The 27,908-nt window shown below is 38.2% G+C and overlaps 1 protein-coding gene across 1 annotated transcript in view; it reads left to right on the top strand.

The window, feature by feature from the left end:
• Positions 1-27,152, top strand: part of LOC132133120 (ankyrin repeat and BTB/POZ domain-containing protein 2-like) — a 51,793-nt gene extending 24,641 nt beyond the window's left edge. The window contains exons 2-17 of the mRNA XM_059545845.1: positions 2,827-2,976; positions 7,136-7,343; positions 16,470-16,622; positions 17,312-17,477; positions 17,608-17,697; positions 18,663-18,764; positions 19,342-19,438; positions 21,072-21,207; positions 21,857-22,131; positions 22,327-22,505; positions 22,769-22,874; positions 23,360-23,462; positions 23,590-23,680; positions 23,770-23,838; positions 24,052-24,165; positions 26,423-27,152. Of these exons, the coding sequence (XP_059401828.1) occupies positions 2,827-2,976; positions 7,136-7,343; positions 16,470-16,622; positions 17,312-17,477; positions 17,608-17,697; positions 18,663-18,764; positions 19,342-19,438; positions 21,072-21,207; positions 21,857-22,131; positions 22,327-22,505; positions 22,769-22,874; positions 23,360-23,462; positions 23,590-23,680; positions 23,770-23,838; positions 24,052-24,165; positions 26,423-26,626 (2,243 nt within the window). The 3' untranslated portion in view covers positions 26,627-27,152. The remainder of the gene's footprint in view (positions 1-2,826; positions 2,977-7,135; positions 7,344-16,469; positions 16,623-17,311; positions 17,478-17,607; positions 17,698-18,662; positions 18,765-19,341; positions 19,439-21,071; positions 21,208-21,856; positions 22,132-22,326; positions 22,506-22,768; positions 22,875-23,359; positions 23,463-23,589; positions 23,681-23,769; positions 23,839-24,051; positions 24,166-26,422) is intronic.
• The last annotated feature ends 756 nt before the right edge of the window (positions 27,153-27,908 follow it).

Genomic DNA, 27,908 nt, shown 5'->3' on the forward strand with positions numbered 1-27,908 from the left:
AGAATTATATTATATAGCCAATATACCCTCAAATTGTGTAGCTTGTTGACGAGAAGTGTATTAATACTTTTCTGAATGATTGGACGTGGAATATTTAACCTGGAGCACAATAAAACAGGTGAAATATGTTATACTTGCATTGATTGAGGGACCAGGGGGTTACATGTACCATGTAGGGGTTCAGAATATCTTACAACCACTTGGTTTCCCAATAGCAATCACTCAGGACACCCTAGTGACACACTAATAACCCATTGATAATCACGTAAACACTGTAGTAATCTCACAGAATACACTAGCTACATGCTAGCAATCACTCTAAACACCCTAATGACCACTCAGAACACTTTACTTTCACAATCACAACACCTCAGAATACACCCAAAAAGCCAAAGCAGCTGTGTCCAGTTCCAAAACCCAATTAATCACCCACAACACCTTAAAAACAAAGGACTAGGTAATCACTCAGACACCCTTAAAACATGTAGCAATGTCATAGGAACACCTTTGCAACCACATACCATAGGAACCACTTAGTCACACCCTGGAACCATAGAAGCCCCTAGTATTTAGGTTATGTGTCCGGAAAGGTCTTTAGGATAGGCTCTCATGCATGTAAAAAAAAAGGTGATTTTCTTCTATGTGTATTTGATGGTATGTCTCCATTAAGAGTGTAGTTAGTCAGCCACCCTGAAGCTGTAAATGTGCTGTAATAAACTTAAATCACAGACACCATTAAGAAGGTGTTTACTGTTAACAACGCTTAGCTTTTGTCTACTGGAATATATGATGCCAGTGTTTGTGAGTGTCTGAGGAGTCATTCCCGAAGTGCTTTACTCTTACCACACTGTGGTATTATTAACAGAGTGTGTTCATGAAGCCTGGAGCCACCCTCATCTGTAAATGTCTCGAATCTTCACCCTGTACATGACAGAAGCAGAAATCAAGGGCTTATCTAGAAACTGGCCCTTTGGTCAGAAAAGCACTTCTAAATGTTCTGCATGGAGACTTTTAGTCGCTTAAAGGAATAGTCTGGGTTTAGTTCAAGTTAAACTCCATCGACTGCATTTGAGGTGTATTGATTACCACAGTAGACATAAATGGAGCCAATATTTGGAGGATGTAAACTGCAGCAATGTGAAGCTTATAATTTTATTAAAGCACTTAGGTTTATGTTCAACCTTGTGTATTATTTAAGCTCTATAGCTGTTTAGGGTTTTCAGCGTTATGTTGTAAAAGCGACAAAACTTTACAAATGGATAGAACTTTACATAGAAAAGTAACTTAAGAAGCAACCCCATTCACTTCCTTTGTAACAACCTCACTTTAACTAACTTTTGTGTGTGTGTGTGTGTGTGTGTGTGTGTGTGTGTGTGTGTGTGTGTGTGTGTGGCTACAGATCCTAACGACTGATCTACACTTGTACTAAACTCGGAATATCCCTTTAAAGTTCACAGATGGGATAGAGATCCGTCTTTCCTGTGAAGATCCTTCCATAAATCAGAAACAGGACTAACAATATTGCTTTGTTTTTGCTTCTCTGGTAGGGTTTCTTGCTTGTTTCCTTTTCCTTGGCAGGACTCTCACCCCTGAAGGCCAAAGCAAAGCTTTGTCCAGGACTACAAAGAACCAGTGTGAAACTTAACTGCACAAGTTTCCCCTTCCTTGATCACTCTGTTTTTCCTGATCCTTCCAAATGGACAGGAAGTCACTACTGGAGACAGCTCAACTAAATCAACCAATGATGGCTCAGCAAAAAACGGATTTAGAGAAGAAAAGTGTAGCATAAAGTCATGACCGTCACTTAAACAAAACTCACTATGACTCAACAACTCCAAAACATCTCAACAAGACAGGAAATATGATGAGTTGAAGGAACAGAGCAGGTCATTTCATGCTTCATGTAATTTCATGCTTTCCTCTGATATCTGGGAAAGGCCTATGAACTCATCAAAACTGAACCATCAGGTTGTTCTAGAAATCAGTATTGTGGATGTGAGAGGAGATGTTTACAGAGGAAGTGACTGTCCTAACCTTGTGCAACCTCTGTTATCAAAGACCACACCTTGGAGACAATAAGAGACCGTTCTAGTCACCAGTGGATATTGTTCTCGTGATTTCTGTTAAAGTGTAATTCAGTGAAATGTGACGTGTATTAGTAATACTATTTGGATGTAGTCATAGAGTGTTTCAGAATCGCAAAATTGAATCTATTGAGCTTGCAAATTCTCACATTTGATTGTGTGCTCCTCCCTGAAGCATGTAAACTTTAGAATTAGTTTGTTTGGAATTGCTTTAAATTTATGGTGGGGTTATGGATCATAATGGCGCCTTTGTTTTTCTGATCTCTTCAGTGACTGGTTTTGAAAGTGGTAAATACGGCAAATGAACAGCTGTTTTTGTGTTGAACAAGAAACGTTTATTTCGTATCTGAACTTGTCCCTCCAGACAACGTCATCTGGTTTCATTAAATGTTCACAGAAGACCAATTCTTGCATTGTCTGTCAAGGAGAGTGTAAGACTTGTTTTGGATTTAAGGTGCGGCCACATTAGCGAAATTTCACAAAAATGGAGGTGTATGAAGCACCGTTCAGACAAACCAAAGAGCAGTTTTCTTTCGCCGAATTTGTGCATTTCAGTGTAAATTTAAAAGTAATGTGATACTTTACTAATTACTTGAAAAAAAAAGTAATCTGACTACATAACTTGTCACTTGCAATGCATTACTCTAACACTGATGGAGTTTGTCCAAAAAATGTCGCCCAGCAATTGTTAATGTGACCACCATGGTAAAAGTGTCATTAACATTTTGTCGTTGTATTTTAGGAGTTCTGTCACTTCCGGCTCATTTCAGTCCGTACACAGAGGGACGTCAGACAGGGTTGGAGAGCAGAGAGGATGCGTATGCTGAACTGGAGCTGCGGACACTTGAACAGGCATTACTGGCTACATGTGTGGGCAGCATCTCCGAACTTAGTAAGTGTCTGACTTCCTTCCTGTCTGTCTGTTATGTCTGATACTCTTGGTTTTATCTGTTTCTCTCTCTCTTGTCCATTATGTCCATTATGAAACATACTGAATCATTTACAACTCAGAATGGTCACATTTAAGCTACAGCTTATGAGACAGTTGGACACGCTGGAATCTTTCAGTTTGACACGTATTATAAATGTCACATCCTGAATATCAAATGCAATTTTAAATTGCTTTTTATATTTGTAACTTTGCTTTTTGTATTTTGTATTTATTAAGTTTTGGATTCAGTGTTAATGGTGAAAATAATAGTGCATCAAATAATAGGGCAAAATGAAAAACTCAAAACCCCAACACAACATTTATACCTTCATCAAATCCAGATCCTTTGATCTCATCTAGTCATAATACATATTCAACATATATGTCCATTTAAGGTGTTTAACTATGTCCTCCAGATACGTTTCTAGCAAGCCAGGATGTCTACAAAGCTGACATAACATTTTCCTGTCTCAAACTTGTCTTGCACTTAGATTTCCTGTTATCGCTCATCTTATGACAAACTTAAGCACATTAAGCACAAGGCATTTAAAAAAGAACTCTGTTTAGTAGATTAAAGTAAATAACACTACTAATAATATGAATATAAAATAAAATCTCCTCTACAACTGCGAATGGAACATTTAAAATAATATGCATAAAATACATGAAAATGTAAAATATGCAAACTAAAAGTATTTATTTTAATTATTTTATTTTGAATGTAATTTTGAATATTTTATATACTTTTTATATGCATGTTATTTTGCTTTTTTTTTCAAAGTATAAGCAACATAAAATAATGAAATTATGTTATAATTTATAATAGATATACAAAATTGTATGCGTATTCAAAATTATAAACTACACAATTTTACTATTTTAGGTGTGTCACAACCTGTCACTGTGCTTGCAGTGCAGTCAAGATTGCTGCAAGTTTATATAGAGATACAATTGCTTTGTGTCATCCCTGCAAACATAACATGGAAAACTAGATAAAGCAGATGCTGTTTATCTTTCCAGTCTGATTAGCCTATTATTTTATGCTCTGAATAAACACCACTATATCGTTCCCAAAGAGGAGGCATGTTTGCTTTGTAAATAGAATGATCTGTGACGGAAATAGAGAAAAAAAGGCACATAAAGAGTCTGAAAGTCTACTAAAAGTCTTTTGGTGCCTTAAGTGCCGCGTGTCTGTTATTCTAGATAATTCCTGCAGGATGTTATGGTGTTATTAGTCTCGCATAGCCTGAAGGTCTGGAATTCATGCCAGCTTTCATTGGCCAAGGCCCGCCCATGAGACTGTTTGACAGACATGTCAAACAACCAAATCACAGTTCGTTTCGTTCATCGTAACGTTTCGAGGCGTGGAAATGTCGCCACAATAACAGACCGGTGTGTAAAAATCTTTTACGATTCTATGCCACAAACTTTAAATATTTCACATACTTTTGAGAATCCAGCGTTTAGTTGATCCTGATAAGCACTCGTCGTCACAGTTGTAAACTCGACGGCTTTCTTCTTTTATTTCCAGGCGGAACATTAAAGAATGCGACACACACGTCTCGAAGAAATCCTGTAGAATTCAACCAATCCGATGATGACTTTGACACTCCTGAAGTGTTTCCACTTTTGTGTCTCATATGCATTAGACATTAAGCCAACGGTCCGTTGGCGTGACGTCTGAGGTTGAGACACTTCTATATCAGAATTGAAGGAAGATGAACCGCGGTTCCAATGTCTCCTATGACTTCATGATGTCTGACTCATCTGCACTAAAAATTAAGCATGTCTGTTTCAATACAGTTCCCTTGATAAAAGCAACATCTGGTCTGGGATTTATTGTCTGGACTGAATTTTATACAAGCAGAAAGCTGAACAAATGCAATTTAGCTGTACTTTAAAGTGTATGTACAAAGATTACAGTGCCTTATTCAGCTAAAGTCTGACTGTCGGTTCATTGTCAAGTGTTTTAGTTCCCTCCTCACACAAGTTTACATTTGAAAAAGGGATATTTCCCATGCCGTGAAGGAGTTCCTCTGTTGGCATGGGTTTTACCTTTGTTTACCCACCATGCCACAGGCCCAGTGGTGGCTTGGTTGGTGGCATACCAGTAGAAGGCTTCCTACTGCAAAAACTGAACACAGCACAAGGGCACGTTCATGCAGGCCAAACGTTCAGCAGGACATTAGCAATCACAAACAAACTCAATGAATTTAGTGAGAGCTGTCTTTGTGCACCACTTGTGATGTTGGCGCCTCCCCATGAGCTCTCATGTAAGTTTGATCCAGCTGCACCCAGGAGACTAGTGGACAGTGGGGCATCTGTCCTCAGCTGCCCTGAAATGCTGGATGCAAATGGGGCATTGGTCCAACAAAACAAGTTTGCTGTTGTTGGTAGACCTTTCAGTCTGATTTTACAGGGATGTTCGAAAGGCAAGAGCCGCAGATTGATGTGAAATATTTTCAAACAGAATCAGCCCAAAACAATGTTCATTTTGAGTTCATTTCAGGAGTTTGAAAATTTTGCTCAAGCTGGTAAACACCTACAAACTACCACAAGCCTATAGTTATTACTTAATAGGTAAGCAAAATCAAAGTGTAATTAAAGATGAACTAATGTGATGTAATAAAAAAAAAATCAGTCCAAAAAAAATAAGTTTGTTTGGAGTTTCTTTTGATGCAAAAATATCCACGTGGCTTTGATCAGATGCTTTCTTAACTGCTGCTTTCTCACCCCTGTTATTTAAGTTTTGAGAGGAGAGCACACCGAACATACTTACATATTCATCTAAATGCTGCTCCCAGTAGCGTAGGGGTGTTCACTGACATTAAACCATTGCTCAGGTATTTCAAACTTCTTTTTACTCTAAGTGAAAAACAAACAAAAAAATAGGCTTCTAAATTGCAACAAGTAGGATGTTGTATTTAATGTCCCTAGTCCAATGGCACTGATCTCAGCCTTCGGTGAAAGCATTAGTAGCCAAGCACTGAACTTCCTGATTGCTTCATAAATTCTCTTAAGACCGTTTGTAGGGCCTGGCAGAACACAAAAGGGCCCCTAATGCTGCAAGTTTTGGCATCTTTCAGATAATAACCGAAGGTTCTTCCTACTCGCAAACCACTCTGTGGTTTAAAAATGAACCCAAGGGGTGATTACCACAAATGAAGTCTACATGTTCCCACAATTGGAGTGGCCAGTCCACAACCTTCTCAATTTAGTGTAGACTGAGACATACACTGACTCCTGATCAGTGTATCCATATGTAGTTTAGTTAGTACCTGGACTGTATCCTACCAAGTGTTGAGAATCCAATTTTCATCGGATACCTTGTTGGTGCAATCATAATTGTAATGTTTATATGTTGTGGAACTGTGAGATCTATGAGGGAAAGACATCAGCAGGAGGGTGTTTTATCCCCAAAGCTGCTTAGAGGAGGCACAAGTACTGGGTCTCTCACATTCACTTTCCACATTAGTTAAGAAGGCCAATTTTCTGATTTGTGTCCAAAGTCTCGTTATCTTCTGACTGAGCTCTGGTGATAATTTGATCTCTGGGTCAATGACAATTAAGAAGGAAAATAAAAAAAAAGGAAAAGAAATTATAAAAATTGAGTGTACATTTTGTGTTCATGTTGGTTTTCCTCATATGTGTGTGTTTTTTTTTAACCAACATAAATTTATTCATAAATATTTTTGAATTAACCATGCCATGTCATAAAAGGGTCAAATTCTAATTTTATTCAATTGAATAAATGAATGCATTTTTTATTTTTTACTATAAATAAATACTTTTTTTCAGCATGGTGGTTGCACCACATTAATTTTTCAAATGTTTGTATAATGATTTAACAGTTTCAAAAACGTAATTTATTTAATTCTATTAATAAGGCTTTTTTATGATATCAGGACAGTTGGACCGCACTGACATTTCTGACCTTATGCCCACCAAAAAATAAAAAAAAAGTTTTAATAAAAAAAAAAAAAACTAATGATAATCATAGAAAATGTGTATTCAAGATATTTTATGTACAAAGTGGATTTTATTTAGTTGGAAAAATCTCTTATTAGACTGCTCTGAATCAAATATCTGCAGTTTTTGATTCATTGTTTCTCATCATCAGGTGACCTGGTGTCACGGGCCATGCACCATATGCAGCGTCTCAGTTCTGTCCGTCACGGGCTCAGTCCTGCACGTCATGCCCGTCAGCAGCCCGTTTCCTGGTCTCCAGATGCCCTCCACACTCTCTACTACTTTCTGCGATGCCCTCAGATGGAGTCCATGGAGAACCCCAACCTGGATCCGCCCAGGATGGCCCTGAGCAAAGAAAGGTGAGCCTCATTACTATTCCCCCCCCATTAATCCAGTCTCCAATTCACACAATGGGTGCGAAGCTAATTAACAGCCCAAACCCCTAATGGCACATTGATATGCAAGTAAACTCTGAAAATCACACAGCCTGAAGGTACTTTAAAGCTGTTAATGATATAGTAGAAATGTGAGGAGCTCCTTAAACTATTTTCCATCTGCTGTTTCCTGGAAGTTCATTATAACTTGTTCTTAAAGAGAGGTTGGTTTTTAGAGTAGGCCATTAGCTGTCCTGTCTTGCTTCAAGGATGTCCTCAGGGTATTACCTGCTTGCTAAAGATAATTATGAAGGTTTATGTTATGCAGGGTTCAGTTACAGGTGTACTGTAAATATTGGCTTTTGGTTTGTGGGATACATTAACTAGGTGTAACTTTGTTGAGGCAGTTACTTGGCAAGCTAAGAGCAACTTTAATTTGAGGCAATCAAACAACAGTAAATTAGAATTTTTAAAAAGCAGTCAGCTATAACAAAAGCTACATTGAAGCCATTTTAATAGATGAAGAATTACTACTTTTAGTTGGCTTTTTAGCTAACATTCTTGTTTGTGAACTCTTTGAGAAGCCTTATTTTGACATGTAAAATACAGTAGGGTGACCATATGTCCTCTTTTCCCCAGACATGTCCTCTGTTTGGACCTAAAAATAGTGGGTCCGGCTGGGATTTCTTAATCACCCAAAATGTCCGGGATTGTGGTGTTTTCTTTATCCTGCTCTCGCTGAATTTCTGACCATTGGTGCCTGCTCCTGCAACATGTGTTTCGCTCTCACGATTTTCGTGGCCACTGCTTTAAATATTATAATATTGTATATAATTTTGGCACATCAGGATGCAGAGTATTGAAATCACCTTTTTAATGAGCGTTCGTGCTGTTCACTTTTGACTCCCCGATCAAAAGCACTCTGTGTAAAGGGAGCACATCTTACAAGATCAGATATTTGTCAATTTGCTCAGGATCTGTTGAGCAGCAAATACTCTTTTTGGATGCAGGGTTGCCAAGTCTGCATTTTGTCCACAGAATTGGGCTGCTTTTAAACTGTTGCCATGGGTTGATTTTTCCAAGTGGAATAAAGGTTTGAATTATTGCATAATATACATTTGACTAAATTGCCTGTATTGAAACATTTTGCATTCAACCTGTAATAAAACGTTCATGGACTTGTTCATTAACTGTTCCCTCGTGGTGGAATGACCTGCACAACTCAATCCAAGCAGCCGAGTCCTTAATCATTTTCACGACACAGCTGAAAACATGTCTCTCTCATTTTAACTTGACCCTCTAACTCTAGCACTCTCTATTCTATTTCTATTCTAACTGCTGGTTTTATTTAAAAAGAAAATAGCCTTTACAACACTTGCATTCTTTATATTCTTTCTCTATTCCTTCTACTTATTTTCTTTTAATTTCTGATAAATAATGACCTTCCAACACGAGCATTATCTATTATTTTTCTGTATTATTGACTTGTTTTATTTTTATTAAAAAATGAGCCTCTAACCCTAGCATTCCTTATTCTTTTTCTATTATATCTACTTGTTTTCTTTTTATTTATTCTAAAAAACAAAACAAACAAACAAAAAACCCTTACTACTGTAGGTATACCCTTGCCCACGAACCCCACTTCCCACTGTCCTCTTTTTGGAACTAAAATATGGTCACCCTATGTAATACATTTCACGTTTAAATGCAATAAACTTTAGCAAAATCAGCCCCAAAACAACTACTTTAATGATAAATGACTCACAGAGGTACAACAATTTCTGGAAGCTCTACTGCTGCGTCCAAAAACAAAGTCAATCCAAACCTTCATCAGTGGGCTCAGATGTTTGTTTCCTTCTTTGATCTTCAATTGTCCTCATGTTGTGATTGTGTGTGTGTGTGTGTGTGTGTGTGTATATTTGTGCAATTATCAGGTTGTATGTTGAGTAAGTAAAGGGCAAATCTTGATATTTGGCTACAGCTGGTTTATTTGTGTAAGACCTTCAACTAACAAATTTAGGTGGAAAACAACAATGGAGCCTTACTGCCGACTCCAGGTCTCCAATCATGAATCTTTCTTAACAATCGTGCCAGGAAACATTTCCAGCAATATTGCTGAGCACTTGTGTAATTGGTGGAGTAGCAGAATGGAATACAGGTGGTGCTTCAGTCCTGGTGGTAATTACAGTAAAGGCCTCAGTCATTATTTAAGGTCTCCTCAACACGCCTTCTATTGCAAAGTCTATAAAACCTTTGTTTGAAATGAAACCACAATGGAACACATGCGTACTGTGTGGTCCTAACAGAGGCCTGTAAATGGAAAGGGGGTGTTACAGATCCAGGGAAATTTGGATATGTGAGCTAGAGGTTGATTTATGATGGGTATGAGTCTCCTACTGAGTGGCTGGAGAGAGAGGGAGGAAAGGGTCAGAAAGGTGAATGGGAGTGCTGGGTGGTAAGTGTTCGCACATCAAGGAGGCAGTGTAAGATGAGAGGGGTGGAAGGTACGCTGACCCCAGATCAGGACAGAGAAGACGAGACACATTCTTACATACTGCAGTTCAGAGTATATATACTGTATGTATATATATTCCCCATTAAAACATGTCCTAATGAAATAAATGAGCCAGAAAAAAATGCTGTTGGTTTTTGTCTGACACATCTAGTACTTACAAGTTCTTAAAAACATTTAAATATGTCTTTGTTTGATAGTTTTTTGTCTCACCTACTGAAAGTAAGCCAGAAAATAAATAAATAAATCCTGTGTCCTGTGCATTTGTAGATAGCTGCACGCATCGTAAATCGCGTCCTATGCATTTGAGAATTGTGAAACATTTCTTGCGTCAAGACCATATACAAACATGAACATAGTGTCCGTGACGTCACCTAAAGGTTTCAGAAGAACATTTTTGAAGCCAAAAGTAGGCGGAGCCGACCGTAACCATCTTGGCAGCGCGTCACCACGTGTCGAAAATGGGCAAAAAGGTGGGACCAGGTTGCTGAAACCGTGCCCACCTAGCTGCCCCACCCTTAATTATGCAGAACCTTAAGGCTTAATATAATTTAAAAGGATGAGTTATAAAAAAATTCATCCCCCTCACAGTTGTCATGAATGGCAAAATTAGCTATATAGACCAAAATCATTTTTTCTACCAGGCTATAAACATGTTTTTTTTTCTGCTGTAAAGTTGGCCATTTTAACATGGGGAGTCTATGAGATTTGACTCCCTTTTGCAGCCAGTGTACAGTTGACGAATTACCATTTAAGTCACTTCCGTATGGGCTTCACGAGAGAGGGCAGGAGGTTGCCGCTTGGTCAAGACGTGCTGACAATCCACAAATAAGTGGACTCCACCCACCGTCTACTAAAGCCAATCAGATAACAGCCACATTTTGCTGACCAATCGTAGCACGATCTCGCTATAGCCAATCAGTTAAAAAGTTAATTAAGAGACTTAAGTTTTAGACACCATATTGCCTGTTTTTGCTCTATTTCGACAACAAACATTACAAATAACTCCAAACACAGCCACAGCACTGTTTTGTGTCTCTGAGCATCATGACAGTGTTTCGTTTTTTCTGAATGAAGCAACCGTTTAAATGAATCCTGTTCAATCGCAATGACTCAATTATTAACAGTGATTTGCTTCCACCTACTGGTGGCTTAAATTTTATAAAGTATCTTTTAATTTTTTTTTATAATTTCAAATGTCAGTATTCACTATTTTTAGTTTGAAATATAAAAACATTATCTTTGCATTTGTAACTGCAGGTTAAAGCATCCCATGTCCCTCTGCTGCATTAAACAGTGTGACATCTAAATGTCTCTTCGGATGCAGCTTTTGTGTTTCCTCTGCATTGCAGTCTAATGGTTTTACGAAATCCAATTTTAAAGATCTTTTACTGTACTCATTTTATGGTCCTTATAGTACCTATTTGAGCTAATGCAGATGAATGAAGTTATCTCAGGACGAGACCACCCTGATTTTAAAGCAAAACTGATTGGCTATAGCGAGATCGTGCTACGATTGGTCAGCAAAATTTGGCTGTTATCTGATTGGCTTGAGTAGACGGTGGGTGGAGTCCACTTATTTGTGGATTGTCAGCACGTCTTGATGCAATAAATGTTTCACAATTCGCAAATGCACAGGATACGATTCACAAATAAATGCCGGCCAAAGTTTATAATATGTTTAATTTTTGTTAATCTCTATACATTTAATTGTGGATCATAATCTATTTATTTGGAATTAAGCAACAATTCTGTCTCCATAGGTCTTAGTCTGACTGACATGACTATTTTATAATTTTTTTCCATTTTCCATTTCCATTTGGTCATGTTCTATCTCACACATCTCATTCAAATCATGAATACAAAGTAAAAAACTGGTAAAGAAAAAAAGAAACATATCCTGGTGTACTGTAAGGGGTTATGGCTTATATCTAGTCAAAATCATCTACATCTACAGCCAAGCGGTAAGGTAATAATTATTAAACAAGAAAAAATTAGATAGCAATTTTGAATGAGCTGTAGAGCACTAATAAAACAATAACATGGTATTATTTTTCTAACCAATGCCTCGTCTTTGGGGCATTAATCAACTGAAAGAAATAAAGAAATAACTTTTTCAAAATTTGGTGGAATGTAGTACACTATTTACACATGATTTAGGAATTCAAACAAATATACAAAATAACGCACCCATTCAAAGTAATGCTGGGATTAATTAATCATCCTCCTCTGCCAAACCACGAGAAATTCCTGCCTTGAAACCCACAGCATTTGAAATGCAGTGGTCAGAGAGTTGTCTGCCAGACACTACCGTTGGTATATGACTCAGAGACATGCTTCAGCATTATATATGATTATAGCGAGGGAAACAGCCTCTCAGTAGAATCACCGTCACACATCTCTGGTGCAATCTAGTCACATTAGACGCCTTAGCACATGTGTAAATGTCTGTGCGTGCTAGTCCGCCAAATTAGCCCAAAGCGCTATACAGTTCCCACAGGCCCTGATTAGCCGTGCTTTGATGTAGGCTGAAACTGATCTCGGATTTCGGGTCGAAGGCCACGGGTTGAACTTGAGCCCTTGATTCAGAAGTGTGGGTCATTGTTGAAGCGTGACCCTGGAGCCAAATGAACAAGAGATGGAGGGACGCAGAAAGACTTTTGCTTTTCACTAGCGTAGCACTCTGACAACAGAACAAAGGCGAGGTTGTAAAAATGTTGAAGAGCTTAAATTTCATGCTGGTTTTGTTTTTCCTTCATAAAAGAGCAGGTCAGAGGTGAGGACTACGCATCAGGAGTTACATTTGTGTGTGTCCCTGAACGTGTGGCCAGTACTTGTAACCTAGCATGCTAACAGAGCAATTGCCATCTTTTGTTTGTTGTTTGAAAAGCTTTGAGGAATCAATAATTCCATTAAGCAATGGAAAAGAGCTGGCAGGCACAGTATCAAGTGTGTATTTAGATTTTAGTGTTGTGCATATTGCTTTTAAATGATGCTGTTAGTAGCAGCTGCCAGACGAACGGTTCCCTTATTTCAGAGAGAAGTGTATTTAAATAAATAAATAAACAAACTATTTTTATTATTATTTCATTTTGTACCCATAAAATAAAATAAAATAAAATAAAATAAAATAAAAAATCCTGGTGCCCCATAATGGAAACAAATATTTATCCAATGCCTATTCATATAGTTATATGAAGTGTATGGAAAATCCCCATAAACTTTTCCCTTCTCAGACTCACACAGACACACACACACACACACACACACACACGTTTACAGATATACAATCAAATCATTTTATGGTCCCTCTACACCATCCACCCCCTCTTCTGAGCCACCAAAGTAAACACACTTAGCAGGCTGCAATCTATTAGTCTTGACAGTGATTTTAAGAGCCTGAGCACTCGGAAAATTCACTTGATCAATACAGTAGGCAACTAAAACAGCTCCTCTAAACTATTTTAGTGAAAGTAGTGGTTATTAAGAGTGTTTCTTTATGCCTCTTCCCTCACTTTCCCATGAAGATCTTTCCTTACACTTGGATTAAGGTCGAGTTATTTTACAACCACAAGTCAAACATGTTACTAAACCTCATTTGTTTTTCTGACTGTAGGTGTTACACAGCTCCTGGTTTGCAAATATACCACTCTTTTAGATTTATCTTTGTTCACACAGACAGATATAATACGTTATTTTATTTTTTTTTGTAAACTGTACATTTTACATGAAAATACTAGGGTTACTTTAGGTTAAATTGGGACATTTGTTCTTAGTCGTCTCAAAAACAGTTCCAGTTTACCTGAATTTACCCTATTTCAGTTTTTTATTTTTTTACTTTCACATTTAATTTATTGTGTTACTTGCAAGTTCTTTGAAAATGTTTGTGAAATTTTACTAGCAGTTTCTGTATGAAACACCAAATTCAACACTACTTTTTGAGAGAAACACCAAATTTTATAACAATTATTTTAGTGAACCACCAAATTTTGAGTTAAATATCACATTCGTCACCAAATTTTGGAGCGAAACACTCAATTCTTTACCAGTTTTCTTAAGTGAAACACCAAACGGTGAGTGAAATACATTTTATTTAATTTTTTTATTTTATTTTGAGATAAACACCAAATTCTTTTAGTGAACCACCACATTTAGTTCACTATTTTTAGTGAAATACCACATTCTTTAACAAATTTTGATAAAAAAACTTAAACCATATTTTGAGTGAAACTGTAAATTCACAACACAATGTTATTTTTTCACATTTTCAACGTGAACTTTTAACTTGAATTTAAGAATTATTACTTACTAGAATTATTACTCTGTAGTTGACAATGCTAATGTATGCTACCGTCCACTATTGCACCCCTTGTGGCAGCACTGAGAATACAACATAAACTGAACAATATCCTCTCTCAAAATTTTAATGTAGCTTCTCTAAATTGAGCTTCGCCTTCAGATGTTTCACACTTGAAAGCTGACTTCAGAATTTTAATTGTCTTTTCTTTTGAGCCAAAATGGCTCCCATCAAGCTGTCATTCAATTCAAGTTTATTTGTATGGCGCTTTTTACAAAACAAATCGTTACAAAGCAACTTTACAGAAAATTATGTTTCTACAATATTTAGTAATAGCTTATAAGTGGTGACTGTCAGTTTGTGCGCGTATGACAGGATTTGTAGAAAAATGTATACAAGTCGTAGTCAGCCAGACGATGAACATTATTAATATTATTAATAATTAATCATTATTATATGATGCAGTCACACTTGTAGCAATATTTGTTAGTTCTGTTTGTTGTTTCAGGGTCAGCATCATCTGGGGTACTCTGAAGGTCAGCATCATCTTTTCTCAGGTGTTCTGGATCCAGACTGGAGCTTGTGTAAATCCTAGTTACCACGGGATGTAAATCCCAGCAGAAACAGAGAAACAAATAGAGACATCATTAGCATAGCTGCTGATCCAAACAAAGTAAAATTAATTAGTTTAACCCAAGCTAAAGAATAAAAATGCACATTTGATCAGATACAACTATACTCACAATTTAAGATACATTATTTGAATGCTTGGCGAAAGAGATGCATTTTTAATCTAGATTTAAACAGAGAGAGTGTGTCTGAACCCCGAACATTATCAGGAACGCTATTCCAGAGTTTGGGAGCCAAATGGGAAAAAGCTCTACCTCCTTTAGTGGACTTTTCTATCCTAGGAACTACCAAAAGTCCAGCGTTTTGTGACCTTAGGGAGCGTGATGGATTGTAGCGTCATCTGCAGAGTTGATCTGTTTGTTGTGATTGAGCGCCTGTTAGTCTCAGGTGATTTGTTTCTCTGTTGCGCATATCTTGTGTGTTTAATGAGCTTCACGCTCCTCTCGGTACATCTCATTTGCATGTCTTGCCAGCCTGATAGACTCTCGGCGGGACTTCTTTGGTTTGTTGTTTGACGTCATTGTGTTCCTGCTGTGCATCGAGCGATCTGGGGGCCCACATTTTCATTTTGGTATCGTCTCTAAATCCGATGTGAAGCTCACTTTCTCTAAAGGGGATGGAAGGCTGAAGAGATGTAATGAAAAACCAGCAGTACTAATAGCTGCAGGTATCCTCATCTTCTTATCAGGGTTTTACTTAGAAAAAGATTAGATTAGGATTTGGGAAGGGTATGCTGTACCTGTATCAGTGTCTGGTGATGATACTTCACCGTTCAGGCTGACTTAGATGTTAAATACAGCTAACTAATGGGGGTGCATCTGAACAGTTGAAGTATGCACCCATTTTTGCTACAAATTGCCTTTAATGGTGACAGTTCTGTATTCAGGTCTGTATTATCTGAAGAAAGCTATTTGTAAGCATTTCCATTCACCTCGACGGCAGTTGTTCGGCTGCCACAGGGCCTTCAGAAGTATGCAACTGTCTCAGAGTAGTTGAGATATCAACCAGCTGGGGTGGACCGGCTGAACCACTTGACCCTGGGTGAGAGTGCATGCATTTAGGGTGTTTTCACTTCAGTCCTATTTTAAAGAACCAATATGCAATTTTTTTAAAATTAAATTACTTATTGAAGGACGACCTAGCTCGCACACACACAAACACATTCATGTCTGCAGGGAGCTGCTAAGATAAGAACGACTTCATCAGCTGTACTTCATTCTCAGCGTTAATTCTTTAATGTGACAGATTTCTGAAAGATACGGGCCGTCTCAGTATAAGCTGCGCTTTCTTATTACACAAGTCCTGCTTTACAAACACTAGCAGATTTAATGCACTGTGGCCCAACTTGTTTTACACAACTGTGGATCTCAGCAGACTTGGCTATAATTATCTGTATATAAAATCAATAGTATTTTATAGTATAGTCAGTTTTAGCTCACTTTTGGGAACAAGTCTGGAATCTAAAAGGCATTTTTTTTATTATATTACATCTTGGAAAAATAAAATTCATAAATCTCAAATACCAAATCTGAAATCAATTCATGCCTTTCACTATCATCAAGAGAACAATGGACCATTGTAGTTACTTACAGCAATGAATACAATGAAAAACTGTTGCAATATTAATACAACAGTGGATTGGAAACAAACTTGTTTTTTTTGCCATCCTCAGGCCATTCCTCCTCCTCCCCCCGCTGATGGAGTGGATGCGCGTGGCCATCGTTCACGCGGAGCATCGCCGCAGCTTATTGGTGGACAGCGATGATGTCAGACAGACGGCACGGCTGCTCCTGCCCGGACTGGACTGTGAGCCCAGACTGCTGAAGTAAGACATTCACATCGTACTACATATCCTGACTGATTCATATCTGCTGGATGATAAATGAGTGAAGAAAATGCTTTGAGGATCATGTAGCATATCTAGAGAGCAGAAAAAACCGAGAGAAATACAGGGTGGGCACTTTTACATTCACCAAAAACTCCCTAGATGAAGAATCATACTGAAAAACACCTTAGAAACCACACAAGAAACTACATATTAACACCCTACTATCCACTCAGAACACCTTAACATACAAACACCTTTTATGTAGCAAGGTGACAAGCAAGGTGTCTTGTCAAGTTCTTCAATTGTGGTGATGTTGTTTTCAGGGTATATTTTAGTGTTTCTATCACAACATTGTAAGACTAATTGAATATTTTTTTTTAAATGTCAGCAGACTTTTAAATGGCACTTAAAATGTGGCAGAGCTGAATCTATCAGACATGATCTCATGCTCCTCCTTATATCTGACTTTCCATCAAACTGCATTAAAAAACACTGGCAAAGACCTTCAGCAAAGCCTCAGATTTTTACTGGTCCTCAAGTGCCCAGCCTTATACTTAATGATTTGAAAACACTTCAGGAAAATACAGCACTCCACCCATGAAAGCATGGACTGAACTCCACTACCCCTTTCTCCACTCACTGCCCTCCTTTTCCTTCATGCGTGTTTTCTAACTCTTCTTCTGTAGGCCCGAGTGCTGCTTTAGTTCCTTCAGGCGGCTGGATGCCAAAGCCGCTACAGATAAGTTCCAGCTGGATCTGGGCTTCCGCATGCTGAACTGCGGCCGCACTGACCTGATTGGCCAGGCCATCGAGCTGCTGGGGCCAGACGGTGTAAACAGCATGGATGACCAGGTACGGTGAACTCAGAACCACAAATCAGACGTTAAGAGCACCGGTCGGCAACTACACGTCACTCTGTTACACTGATATCATGTTCTGGATCCAGATGTCACACACTCTCTCTCTCTGTGCATCTGTGTAGGGTATGACCCCGCTTATGTACGCCTGCTCAGCTGGAGACGAGGCTTTGGTCCAAATGCTGATCGATGCTGGAGCCAATCTGGATGTAGCGGTAGGGACCACCAGTTACTCTTATTCTGTCACTGTTTTTGGATGTTAAGACCTGTATAAACCAAGTTCAGTGTGATTAAATGTTGATTCAATATTTACTACTAATAATAACAGTAAAACTGAATTTTCATGATTCTTTAGAAAAAAAAAAAAAGTAAATGTGAGTTTTTGTGGGTGGGGTTATTTAAAAAAAAAAGAGATCAAGTCTCTAAAGCAGCATTAAGTATCACTGATATACTATTATAGTTTATATTGATGTGTTAAATATATATAATTTTTAGTTAACATTTATCATTTTATAAAAAATTAAATAAAGAAGCAACTAGCTGAAATAAAGTAGGTTTAAGGGTTTTCCCCCTCAGTTAATGTTAATTTCAAGCAACATTGATTTTTTTTTTTGTATAGTTTTTTTCAGTAAAGTTTTAGTTAACTATAAAACTCCGCTCTGAACAAAAACATTTTTTTTTTCAAAAAATGTTTAGAATTTCTTATTTTAAAATTGTAAATGTTATATCTCTTATATTTCTAACAAATTAATTGTTCTGCATCAAACCAAAAAAACAAAAACAAACCTACCTTCACAAAACCTAAATTTTTACAGACAAAACGATCGTGCAGCTAAACAATTAATAATAATAATCTAGCTTGTTATTATATAGCTATGTCCCAATTCAGAGGCTGATTCCGTTTATGGAAGCAAATTTACTTTAAAAAGTGTAATCTGAAATTTTCTTTAAAGCGTCTTTAAAAATCGTATTGTCACCGGCGCGCAATAATTTTTGGGAAAGTCTGGGCTTTGACAGGAATTTAGACAGCCTTTGTCACACCGCTGTGATGCATTCAGTCTTCGAATGCAGCCTCAGATTGTATCAATATATTAAACATTTGTCCATGCTGTGAAAGCTTTTTTGTTACATGTTTATTTAGTACTACAGCCTGTATGAAAACTGATGGTCTTGTGTTCAGGTACCCGTTTGCTCTCCCAAACACCCTTCAGTCCATCCAGACAGCCGCCACTGGGTGGCGCTCACATTTGCTGTGTTACATGGACATATATCAGTAGTGCAGGTAACAAGCTGCTTGTTTTATTGCGCGATTTATGGCTTGAACTTGTACATATACAGTTTTAGGACATTTTTTATTCTTTGAAGTGAACTTAAACATCTAATGGCACTTTTTCACTGCGTGGTACGACTTGACACGGTACGGCTCAGTATAGTACAGCACAGCTCAACTCAAAAAAAATACAGGTAACAGGTACTTTACCCAGTGGAAAAAAAAACAAAAGTGAACCGTACCAAGCCGTACCATCCAGTGGAAAAGCGCCATTATAGAATATAAATCCTATATTATTTTTGCAATTTAAATATACTTACAGCTTTGGTCTGCAAATTTAAAATAAACCTAACTATACTTTAAGTAGAACAAATATAGGTCAAAAATACTTAGCTTGATTTTATTAAGTATATCCCTGGTAAGATCATAAAGCAAAGTATACTTATCTTTCATTTACATTAAGTATACCAATTGGATATTTGGTCAAACCTTTTTTTGTAAGTGATGTAACATTATTAAATTGTAGCCACAAAATGTATGTAGTTTTTGTAGTTTATCTCCTAACCAACATGTATGTCTGTATCTTCAGCTTCTGTTAGACGCTGGGGCGAATGTGGAAGGAGCAGCCGTCCGTAATGGACAGGAGAGCAACGTTGAGACCCCTGTCCAGCTGGCATCCGCCGCAGGTGTGTAGCACAACTCCTCATGCCAGCCTCTCTAAACCTCTACCAGCTCAGATTTACAGCCTGCCAGGGAAGGTTGGTCACTTCCATCCCAAACAGGAATCCCTAAAAATACGGCCCTGTGTTGGCAGAGCAAAGCCAGACTGTACAGGTCACAAACTGTATGAGAGTTAATGGAATTGGGTCAGGAAGATGTGTTTTGCCAAAGCTCAGAGCACATGTTTGGTTTTAAACCTGTAATACATGTAGAGATGTTCACCAGGAAGTTCTGCAACATTTAAAGGAGTCAAATCTTATTTTTTGCACCTTTAGTATGTACCTCTGTCCATATTACATTATCAGCTACTACTACTACCCTATCTGTCATACTTTCACTGTGTTTTAGTCTGAAGGCCTTGTCCTTGTGCCTTAATCCCTTCGAAGGGTTTACCCTGATGAAGGGATCAAGGGTGTAGGGCAGGGGCATCCAAACCTGTTCCTGGTGGAAACTGTCCTGCAGAGTTTAGCTCCAACCCCAATTAAGCACACCTGAACCAGCTAATCAGTGTTTTCAGGATTACTAGAAACCTCCAAGCAAGTGTGTGGGAGCTGGGTGAAAACAACCTGGAACAGGTCTGGGGACTAAACTAATTCATTTTGGAATGACCCTGGCGGCCATGATTGTCTTTTAGTGGATTTATCCCATTTGGGACTCAGCGGAGATCGTCAATAGACCTTAATGAGGTTAGATGCCATATTAAATTTAACATTAAAACAAAGGCTGCAAAGAAATCACATATAGTCTTGAGAAATTTGCCATGTTGTCATTATCATGTGAGTTTCCAGCTTCAGTTGTCTCACTTCAGTGCCTTCATGGCCTTATGGGATAGTAAAGTGTCCATCATATGCACACTTCAGAATCTCATTGGAAGTACTAGGCTAGTCGGGTATGTTTTGCCTACTTGTTTATGATTACTGTGAATTCGAACATACTACTTTTGACAAATAATGTTTTTTGACTACTATACAGTAGGGCAATATGCAAATGTAGATGCAGCCTTACTGTATTAAGAATGGCACGCACTAAATAAAGGTCTCAGATCAAAACATTTTCTGGAGTTTTTGTCTACTGAAAGTTGTTTTTAGAAAGTCAAAAGTTTGTCATCTGTATTTGTTAAACAACAGTACAACCTTAGAACACACTGTACTTCTATCCCTCAAAGCCTAGTTTTCATTCCTGTCAAAACTTTGACAGACTTCACGACCCTGAGTGAAGTCTATACCTCACAGGGCCATGTTTCTGAACTTCAGTAGGCATTCTTTATTGTAAATGCAGGTGTAATGCTAATATTTCATGCTTCTGTCATCAAAAAATCTAAAGAAAGCAGAGTTGATTTTAGATGAGGAGGATGTTGCGAGTTCTGAAAGTTACACTATGTTTTCATAATACATCAAGCTCTTTTATCTCGAAAGATCAAGGAAATGTGGATTCCTTGTGACATGACCCTGCTAAGGCCATTACAGTAACGATAATGAATTGCATTTTTCTTTTATTGTGGTTCTTTCTCATTTATTCTCCAGAGCGGTGCAATCTCACCATCTGTTTATCCTTTTCTCCTTCTCCTCTGGTCACTCTCCTGCTTTCACAATCTCGTAGGGAATTATGAAATGGTGAGTTTACTGCTGCTGCGCGGTGCCGACCCCCTGCTGAGGTCCCAGAATGGTAACGCACTGACATCATCGCTCTATGAGAACATGAACTGCTTCAGTCACGCTGCCGCCCATGGCCATAGGTAATACCTCCCATCATCCCCAGCAGCCTGGAACACACACACTACTCACCCCTCACTACTCAAACACAACTGCATTACCACATAAGCTATCTAACTTTATTTCTATTCATCTAGCTTTCTATAAATTTGTCTAACTTTTCCAATCATTCATTATCTATCTTGCCAGGATCTATCTATATATCAATCTATCTATGTCCAGTCATTCTTTATCTGCTAGCCATCGATTTTTGTCCAGTCATTCCTTATCTATCCTGCTATCTGTCCTTCTAGTCATCCATCTCTTTTTGTCTACTCATTATCTATCCATCTAATCATTAATCTATATACATCAATTTAGCTCTCTATTGATCCATTTTGTCCAGTAATTCATTATCTATCCACCCAGGTATCTGGCTATCAATCCAACCAATCATGATCTATTTTTCATCAATCTGCTTTTGTAATTAATATTACACTCGTGTTATACCCAACCACCTATCTTCCATTCTATGCACATATCTATCTACTGTATGTACCTACCTATATACTCATCCATCAGTACTTCTGTGTATTCATATGTCCAAGCATTCATCTTCTATGCACCCATTTAGCTTTGTATTGACCTGCTCATCCATCTTTCACTGAACTAAAGCATAATTGTGTTCTCCAGGAATGTTTTGCGGAAGCTCCTCTCTCAACCTCAGAAGGCAAGAGAAGATGTGCTCTCACTGGAGGAGATCCTGGCGGAGGGTGTGGAGGCTGAGACGCGGGCGTCCGGCCGGAATGGACATTCTCTACCCCCTCCTACATCCCCAAACCTCAGCCTGGTGTCAGAAGATGCCCTACCCAAACTGTGTAAGGCCCGTATGAAAGCTCTGCAGGAGGCATCCTTCTACAGCGCAGAGCATGGCTACCTGGATGTCACCATGGAGCTCAGATCATTGGGTAGGTTAGATGCATGACTAACCACAGAATCGTAAATAATTTACAGAGAACAGAGTGTAGCTGATATAAAGTAACACATTCAATAAAAAAATTAACTTAATGGAATTTTTCTTTAATATGGTTATGAAAATCTGAGCTCCCAAAAAGCATTTAAATATTTGTAAACAGTTCTTCACATATTGACTGATTCTGCAGGAGTGCCATGGAAGCTCCATGTGTGGCTGGAGTCACTGCGCAGCGCTCAGCAAAAGTCCAGAGCCGGAGTCATGCTCTCCCTTTTGCGAGACTTCACCTCCATCAAAGAAGAGGATTACTGTGAGGAACTAGTCTGCGTCGGCCTTCCTCTGATGTTCAACATCCTGAAGAACAGCAAGGTAAAAAAAAAACTGCCCATGTAACAAAAATAAATAAATAAAATTCATTGGATGGTGAGCAATTAAAACTCAAACCTAGACTATGAATTAAAACAAGTCAGTTCATTGTGGTTTGAAATAAAAGATATCTGAAAAGGACACCATGTTCTAATTTTTGTTGTTGTTATTTTATTATTGTTTTTGTACCAGAAATTCATACCTGGGTGGACAATGGCTTTAAATAACTCTGTTTAACTACCTTATGACTAATTCTTTCTCTATAGAACGAGGCAATAATCCAGCAGTTGGGCGTTATTTTTAGTCACTGTCACGGTCCTGCTCCACTTCCTTCTATCCAAGAAAAGGCGGCAGCTCTCTCTGCTCAGCTCGGTAATACACTCCATCTTACCACAGTTACATTTATGAACCTGCAGCGTTTACTGAATCTTCTAGTTACCCAGCATTGATTCAAAAACAAAAACGAAAGTTTGTCAATGATACTGTGTTCAGTTTCTTGGTAGTGCCCGATGGAAGACTATTTCTGCCACAAAATAAAAAAATAAAGGTAGATGTGACTTTTTGTCTCACAATACTGACTTTTTTTGTCAGAGATATTGAGATATAAACTCGCAATTACATGCAAGATAAACATTCTGACTTTTTCACATAGTTATCTTTATTGGAATTCTGACTTTGTTTCTTGCAATTTCGAGAAAAAAGAATTGCGAGATAAAAAGTCACTTATTGTTATTTTTCAGTGGCGGAAACGGTCTTCCATAGTGCACATTATAGTTGCAGTTCATTTTTATTTCTGTCTGTAACTGATTATTCTGGAAAAATCTTGGGCCTGATGTCTCCGATTCATCTTTCCGCAGACCCTCACTTCCTGAACAATCCAGAGATGTCTGATGTGACGTTCCTCCTGGAGGGCAAACCGTTCTACGCTCATGGGGTTCTGCTGCTCACGGCGTCCGACAGGTGATTCAGTTACCTTACTTACATAAAAGAAATCTCTTATCTCGTAACACAGGTCTCTATATGTAAATAACATTTTTAAAACAAATGAACTGTTAAGAATAAAGCATGTTGTCTGCTGTGAAATCAGGTTCAGAAGTCTGCTGGCGCTGAAAGGGACAGACAGCACTCAGCCTCGCAAGGAAATCGAGATCAGCAACGTCAAATACAACATCTTCCAGGTGAGATCAGTTGAGTCCTCGTTCAGCGGGCTGAGACACAACACGGTGTTAGATCAGGAGTTTATCACTGTCTCGTTGTGTTTATACAGATGATGATGTCATACCTGTACTGCGGGGGGACGGAGTCTCTGAAGATGGACGTCCCAGAGTTACTAGAGGTAAGACAAACAAGATACAGGCCAACCCACAGAGACTGGTCACACGGTAGATCTTGGCAGTTTATTCACAGTCACTACTAATTGTTCATGCACTGGAACCTCGAGTTTACATGCAGTAATTCAGGATCAAACTTTATCTTGAGACTGAGACTCAAAAATAGAATGAATAAAATAGAAGAAATCATTGTTCACTCCTTTGTTTGCTTTCTGTAGTTAATGACAGCAGCCAGTTTGTTCCAGTTGGGGGTGCTACAGCGGCACTGTGAAATAATCTGTGCTCAGAACATTGACCTTGACAATGCTGTGAACATCTACAACACTGCAAAGGTAAACAAAAATATATAATTATGTAATATATAAACACAACTATGAAAATCATTAAGATGCATATTTACATAAAATTATTTTATATTCTAAAAAATAACAAAAGTGTGTGTGCGTATATATATATATATATATGTATATATATATATATATGTATACACACACACACACACACACACACACACACACACAGTGGGTACGGAAAGTATTCAGACCCCCTTACATTTTTCACTCTGTTATATTGCAGCCATTTGCTAGAATCATTTAAGTTCGTTTTTTTTCCATCAGTGTACACACAGCACCCCATATTGAACGAAAAACACAGAATTGTTGACATCTTTGCACATTTATTAAAAAACAAAAACTGAAATATCACATGGTCCCAAGTATTCAGACCCTTTGCTCAGTAGAAGCACGCTTTTGATCTAATACAGCCATGAAGTTTTTTGGGAAGATTCAACAAGTTTTTCACACCTGGATTTGGGGATCCTCTGCCATTCCTTCTTGCCCGTCCTCTCCAGATCTGTCAGGTTGGATGGTAAACGTTGGTGGACAGCCATTTTCAGGTCTCTCCAGAGATGCTCAATTGGGTAAGTCAGGGCTCTGGCTGGGCCATTCAAGAACAGTCACGGAGTTGTTGTGAAGCCACTCCTTCGTTATTTAAGCTGTGTGCTTAGGGTCATTGTCTTGTTGGACAGTGAACCTTTGACCCAGTCTGAGGTCCTGAGTACTCTGGAGAAGGTTTTCATCCAGGATATCCCTGTACTTGGCCGCATTCATCTTTCCCTCGATTGTAACCAGTCGTCCTGTCCCTGCAGCTGAAAAACACCCCCACAGCATGATGCTGCCACCACCATGCTTAACTGTTGGGACTGTATTGGACAGGTGATGAGCAGTGCCTGGTTTTCTCCACACATACTGCTTAGAATTAAGGCCAGAAAGTTCTACCTTGGTCTCATCAGACCAGAGAATCCTTTAGGTGTTTTTTAGCAAACTCCATTTGGGCTTTCATGTGTCTTGCACTGAGGAGAGGATTCCGTCGGGCCACTGTGCCATAAAGCCCCGACTGGTGGAGGGCTGCAGTGATGGTTGACTTTCTACAACTTTCTCCCATCTCCATCTCTGGAGCTCAGCCACAGTGATCTTTGGGCTCTTCTCCCCTGATAGCTCACTTTGGCTGGACGGCCAGCTCTAGGAAGGGTTCTGGTCGTCCCAAACGTCTTATGGAGGCCAGTGTGCTCTTAGGAACCTTAGAGCAGCCAAATTTTTTTTGTAACCTTGGCCAGATCTGTGCCTTGCCACAATTCTGTCTCTGAGCTCTTCAGGCAGTTCCTTTGACCTCTTGCTCTGACATGCACTGTAAGCTGTAAGGTCTTATATAGACAGGTGGGTGGCTTTCCTAATCAAGTCCAATCAGTATAATCAAACAACTGAAATGAAGGTGTAGAACCATCTCAAGGATGATCAGAAGAAATGGACAGCACCCGAGTTAAATATATGAGCGTCACAGCAAAGGGTCCGAATACTTTCCGTACCCACTGTATATAGTACACAGCCATATACACACACACACACACACAAGAGATAAATCATTACCACCACAGGGTTTCTGTAGGTTTTATGAATATATGTATATCTAAGGGATAAAGTCGATGTTCTCTAAATGTAAATGAGTTGTATTAGCAAGACTTCAAAGTTAGAAAACGTCAACACATCTGTTACTTTTTATTTATTCATTTAAAAAAAATACATAGCTTTTGAAAAGCTCTGCTCCCAATCACTAGAATATTGAAATAATTATGATCACACTGCAGAAACATGCTCTGTATTTCGGTCTGGTTTTCTAGTGCAAATGTCTAAAGATTAGTGAATTAACACATTTCCTTCAGAAGTAAAATTGCATTAGATTTGTTTTGTGAGAAATTGATCAAAATAAAGAGAATTCATGATTAAAACAAGAACAAATATTGGTCAATAAGACAACATTTCAAATGGGAAACTAGTTCATACCCTAGTGACATTTGTTCTCGTTTTTAAGCATAAACTCATTATGTTCAAGACTTCCTATCCTCAGTTTGCATCTCAAGAAAATGGATCTTGATTTAAGGATGTTTGCACTTTGCTCCAATTTAAGACCTTTTTAAGGCCTTAATTTGTTGAAGAGCAAACTAAGACTTAAGACTTAAAAAACCCTGTAACAAAGTGTCTGTCTGGTAACTGAGTGCATTATTAGATTGCGTATGTGTGTGATTTTGTCCAGGCTCATGGTGCGGTGGAGCTCAGTACATACTGTGAAGGTTACTTCCTGCAGAACATGGCAGGTCTGTTGGAGAGGGAATCCTTCCGCATGCTGATACTGGGGTCTGGGACACGGAGCGGATCTGGAAAAGACTCCCTTCTGGAAGAGCTGGAGGCAACATTAACGCGCAGGCTACGCTCACTGCTAGTGACTTCTCGCGTGTGAAAGGAAAAGAGAGGAAAATATAGAAGGAAGTACACAATAAAAGACATGAAGGTGTAGATGTTAAGACAAAGAAGAGACTGAGGAACTATGAAAAGGAAATGCTCTTGAAACAAAGAAAGAAACAGATGGATATACTGACTGAAGTTGAGCTTTGTGGACAGTTTCATGAATTCTGCTAATCATTTATTGGACGCAAGCTTTGGGAGCTTGTGAAACATGACATCAAACGCTGCAGTGTTTGTGTGGCTAAAGCGATCAGAACTAAAGTATGTGTGTTAAATTGTGGACAACAGTTTCCCCACACGTAAACTTGATGCCATTTTGTACAGAGTTCGGGTAAAGTGGGAGGCTAGAGCATACAGTATCTCTATCTTTTAAATCCATAATTGTTTTTTTTTAACTATTATAGATGAATCTTGTAATGGAGGAAGACAGGGACATTTTCTATTTAAAATGTGAGATTATTTAAGTTGCCATTTTATCTTGCTTCATGCCAAGCAAATAAAGTTATATATAAGCTAAAAAACGTGTGCCTAAAATTATTTCCAAACAGCAACAGAAGACCTCAAACAAGTTGACATTCCATCAGTTTCTCAATAGAAGTATTTTTAGCACAACACTGGTGCAATCTACCTACAAAATATGTAAATTAAGTACTGTGTGATTTATTTATTTTTTGCATAATTAACGGCAGAAAAAGAAGATTTGACGTTTTTCAAATCTTTAAAAATGAGACTGTGCTGCCACCTTCTGGTTATTCAGAGCACTGATTTCAAACTCCTAAAGAAAAAAGGGAATAAAAACGCCATGGCACTAGTTATTTTAGATATTAAACATGCAATTTAGTAATATATAAATACACCATAATACAGACAATACTGTTCTCTACCTTGCACAGAGTAATTTCAACATAGGAATGAATTATTTTTGCATTTTATTGCATTTTCTGCTGAAATTCTCATTACCGCAATACGTCCAGCTGTATCTTAACTTATGTTGTGTTGTAATTTAAACAAATTACAATTAAAATATTCTGAAAAAAGTAAATGAATATTCTTCTATAATTTTTCACGACAGAAAAATGACACAGACTGAATATTCATGTATAATAATAATGATACAATAGTGGAAATATAAAGTGTCCATGACTAATGTTCTCATCCTCCGCAATATTTTTTGAGGGTCATTTACACACAATTTGTTTTATATATAAATCTTGATTTTAAATTAAGCAACACATGAGGCAGAACCTTCAAAATACCAACAAGGTAGGCAGATATCT

Source organism: Carassius carassius, chromosome 50, assembly GCF_963082965.1.
Source record: "Carassius carassius chromosome 50, fCarCar2.1, whole genome shotgun sequence".
NCBI classification, from domain to species: domain Eukaryota; kingdom Metazoa; phylum Chordata; class Actinopteri; order Cypriniformes; family Cyprinidae; genus Carassius; species Carassius carassius.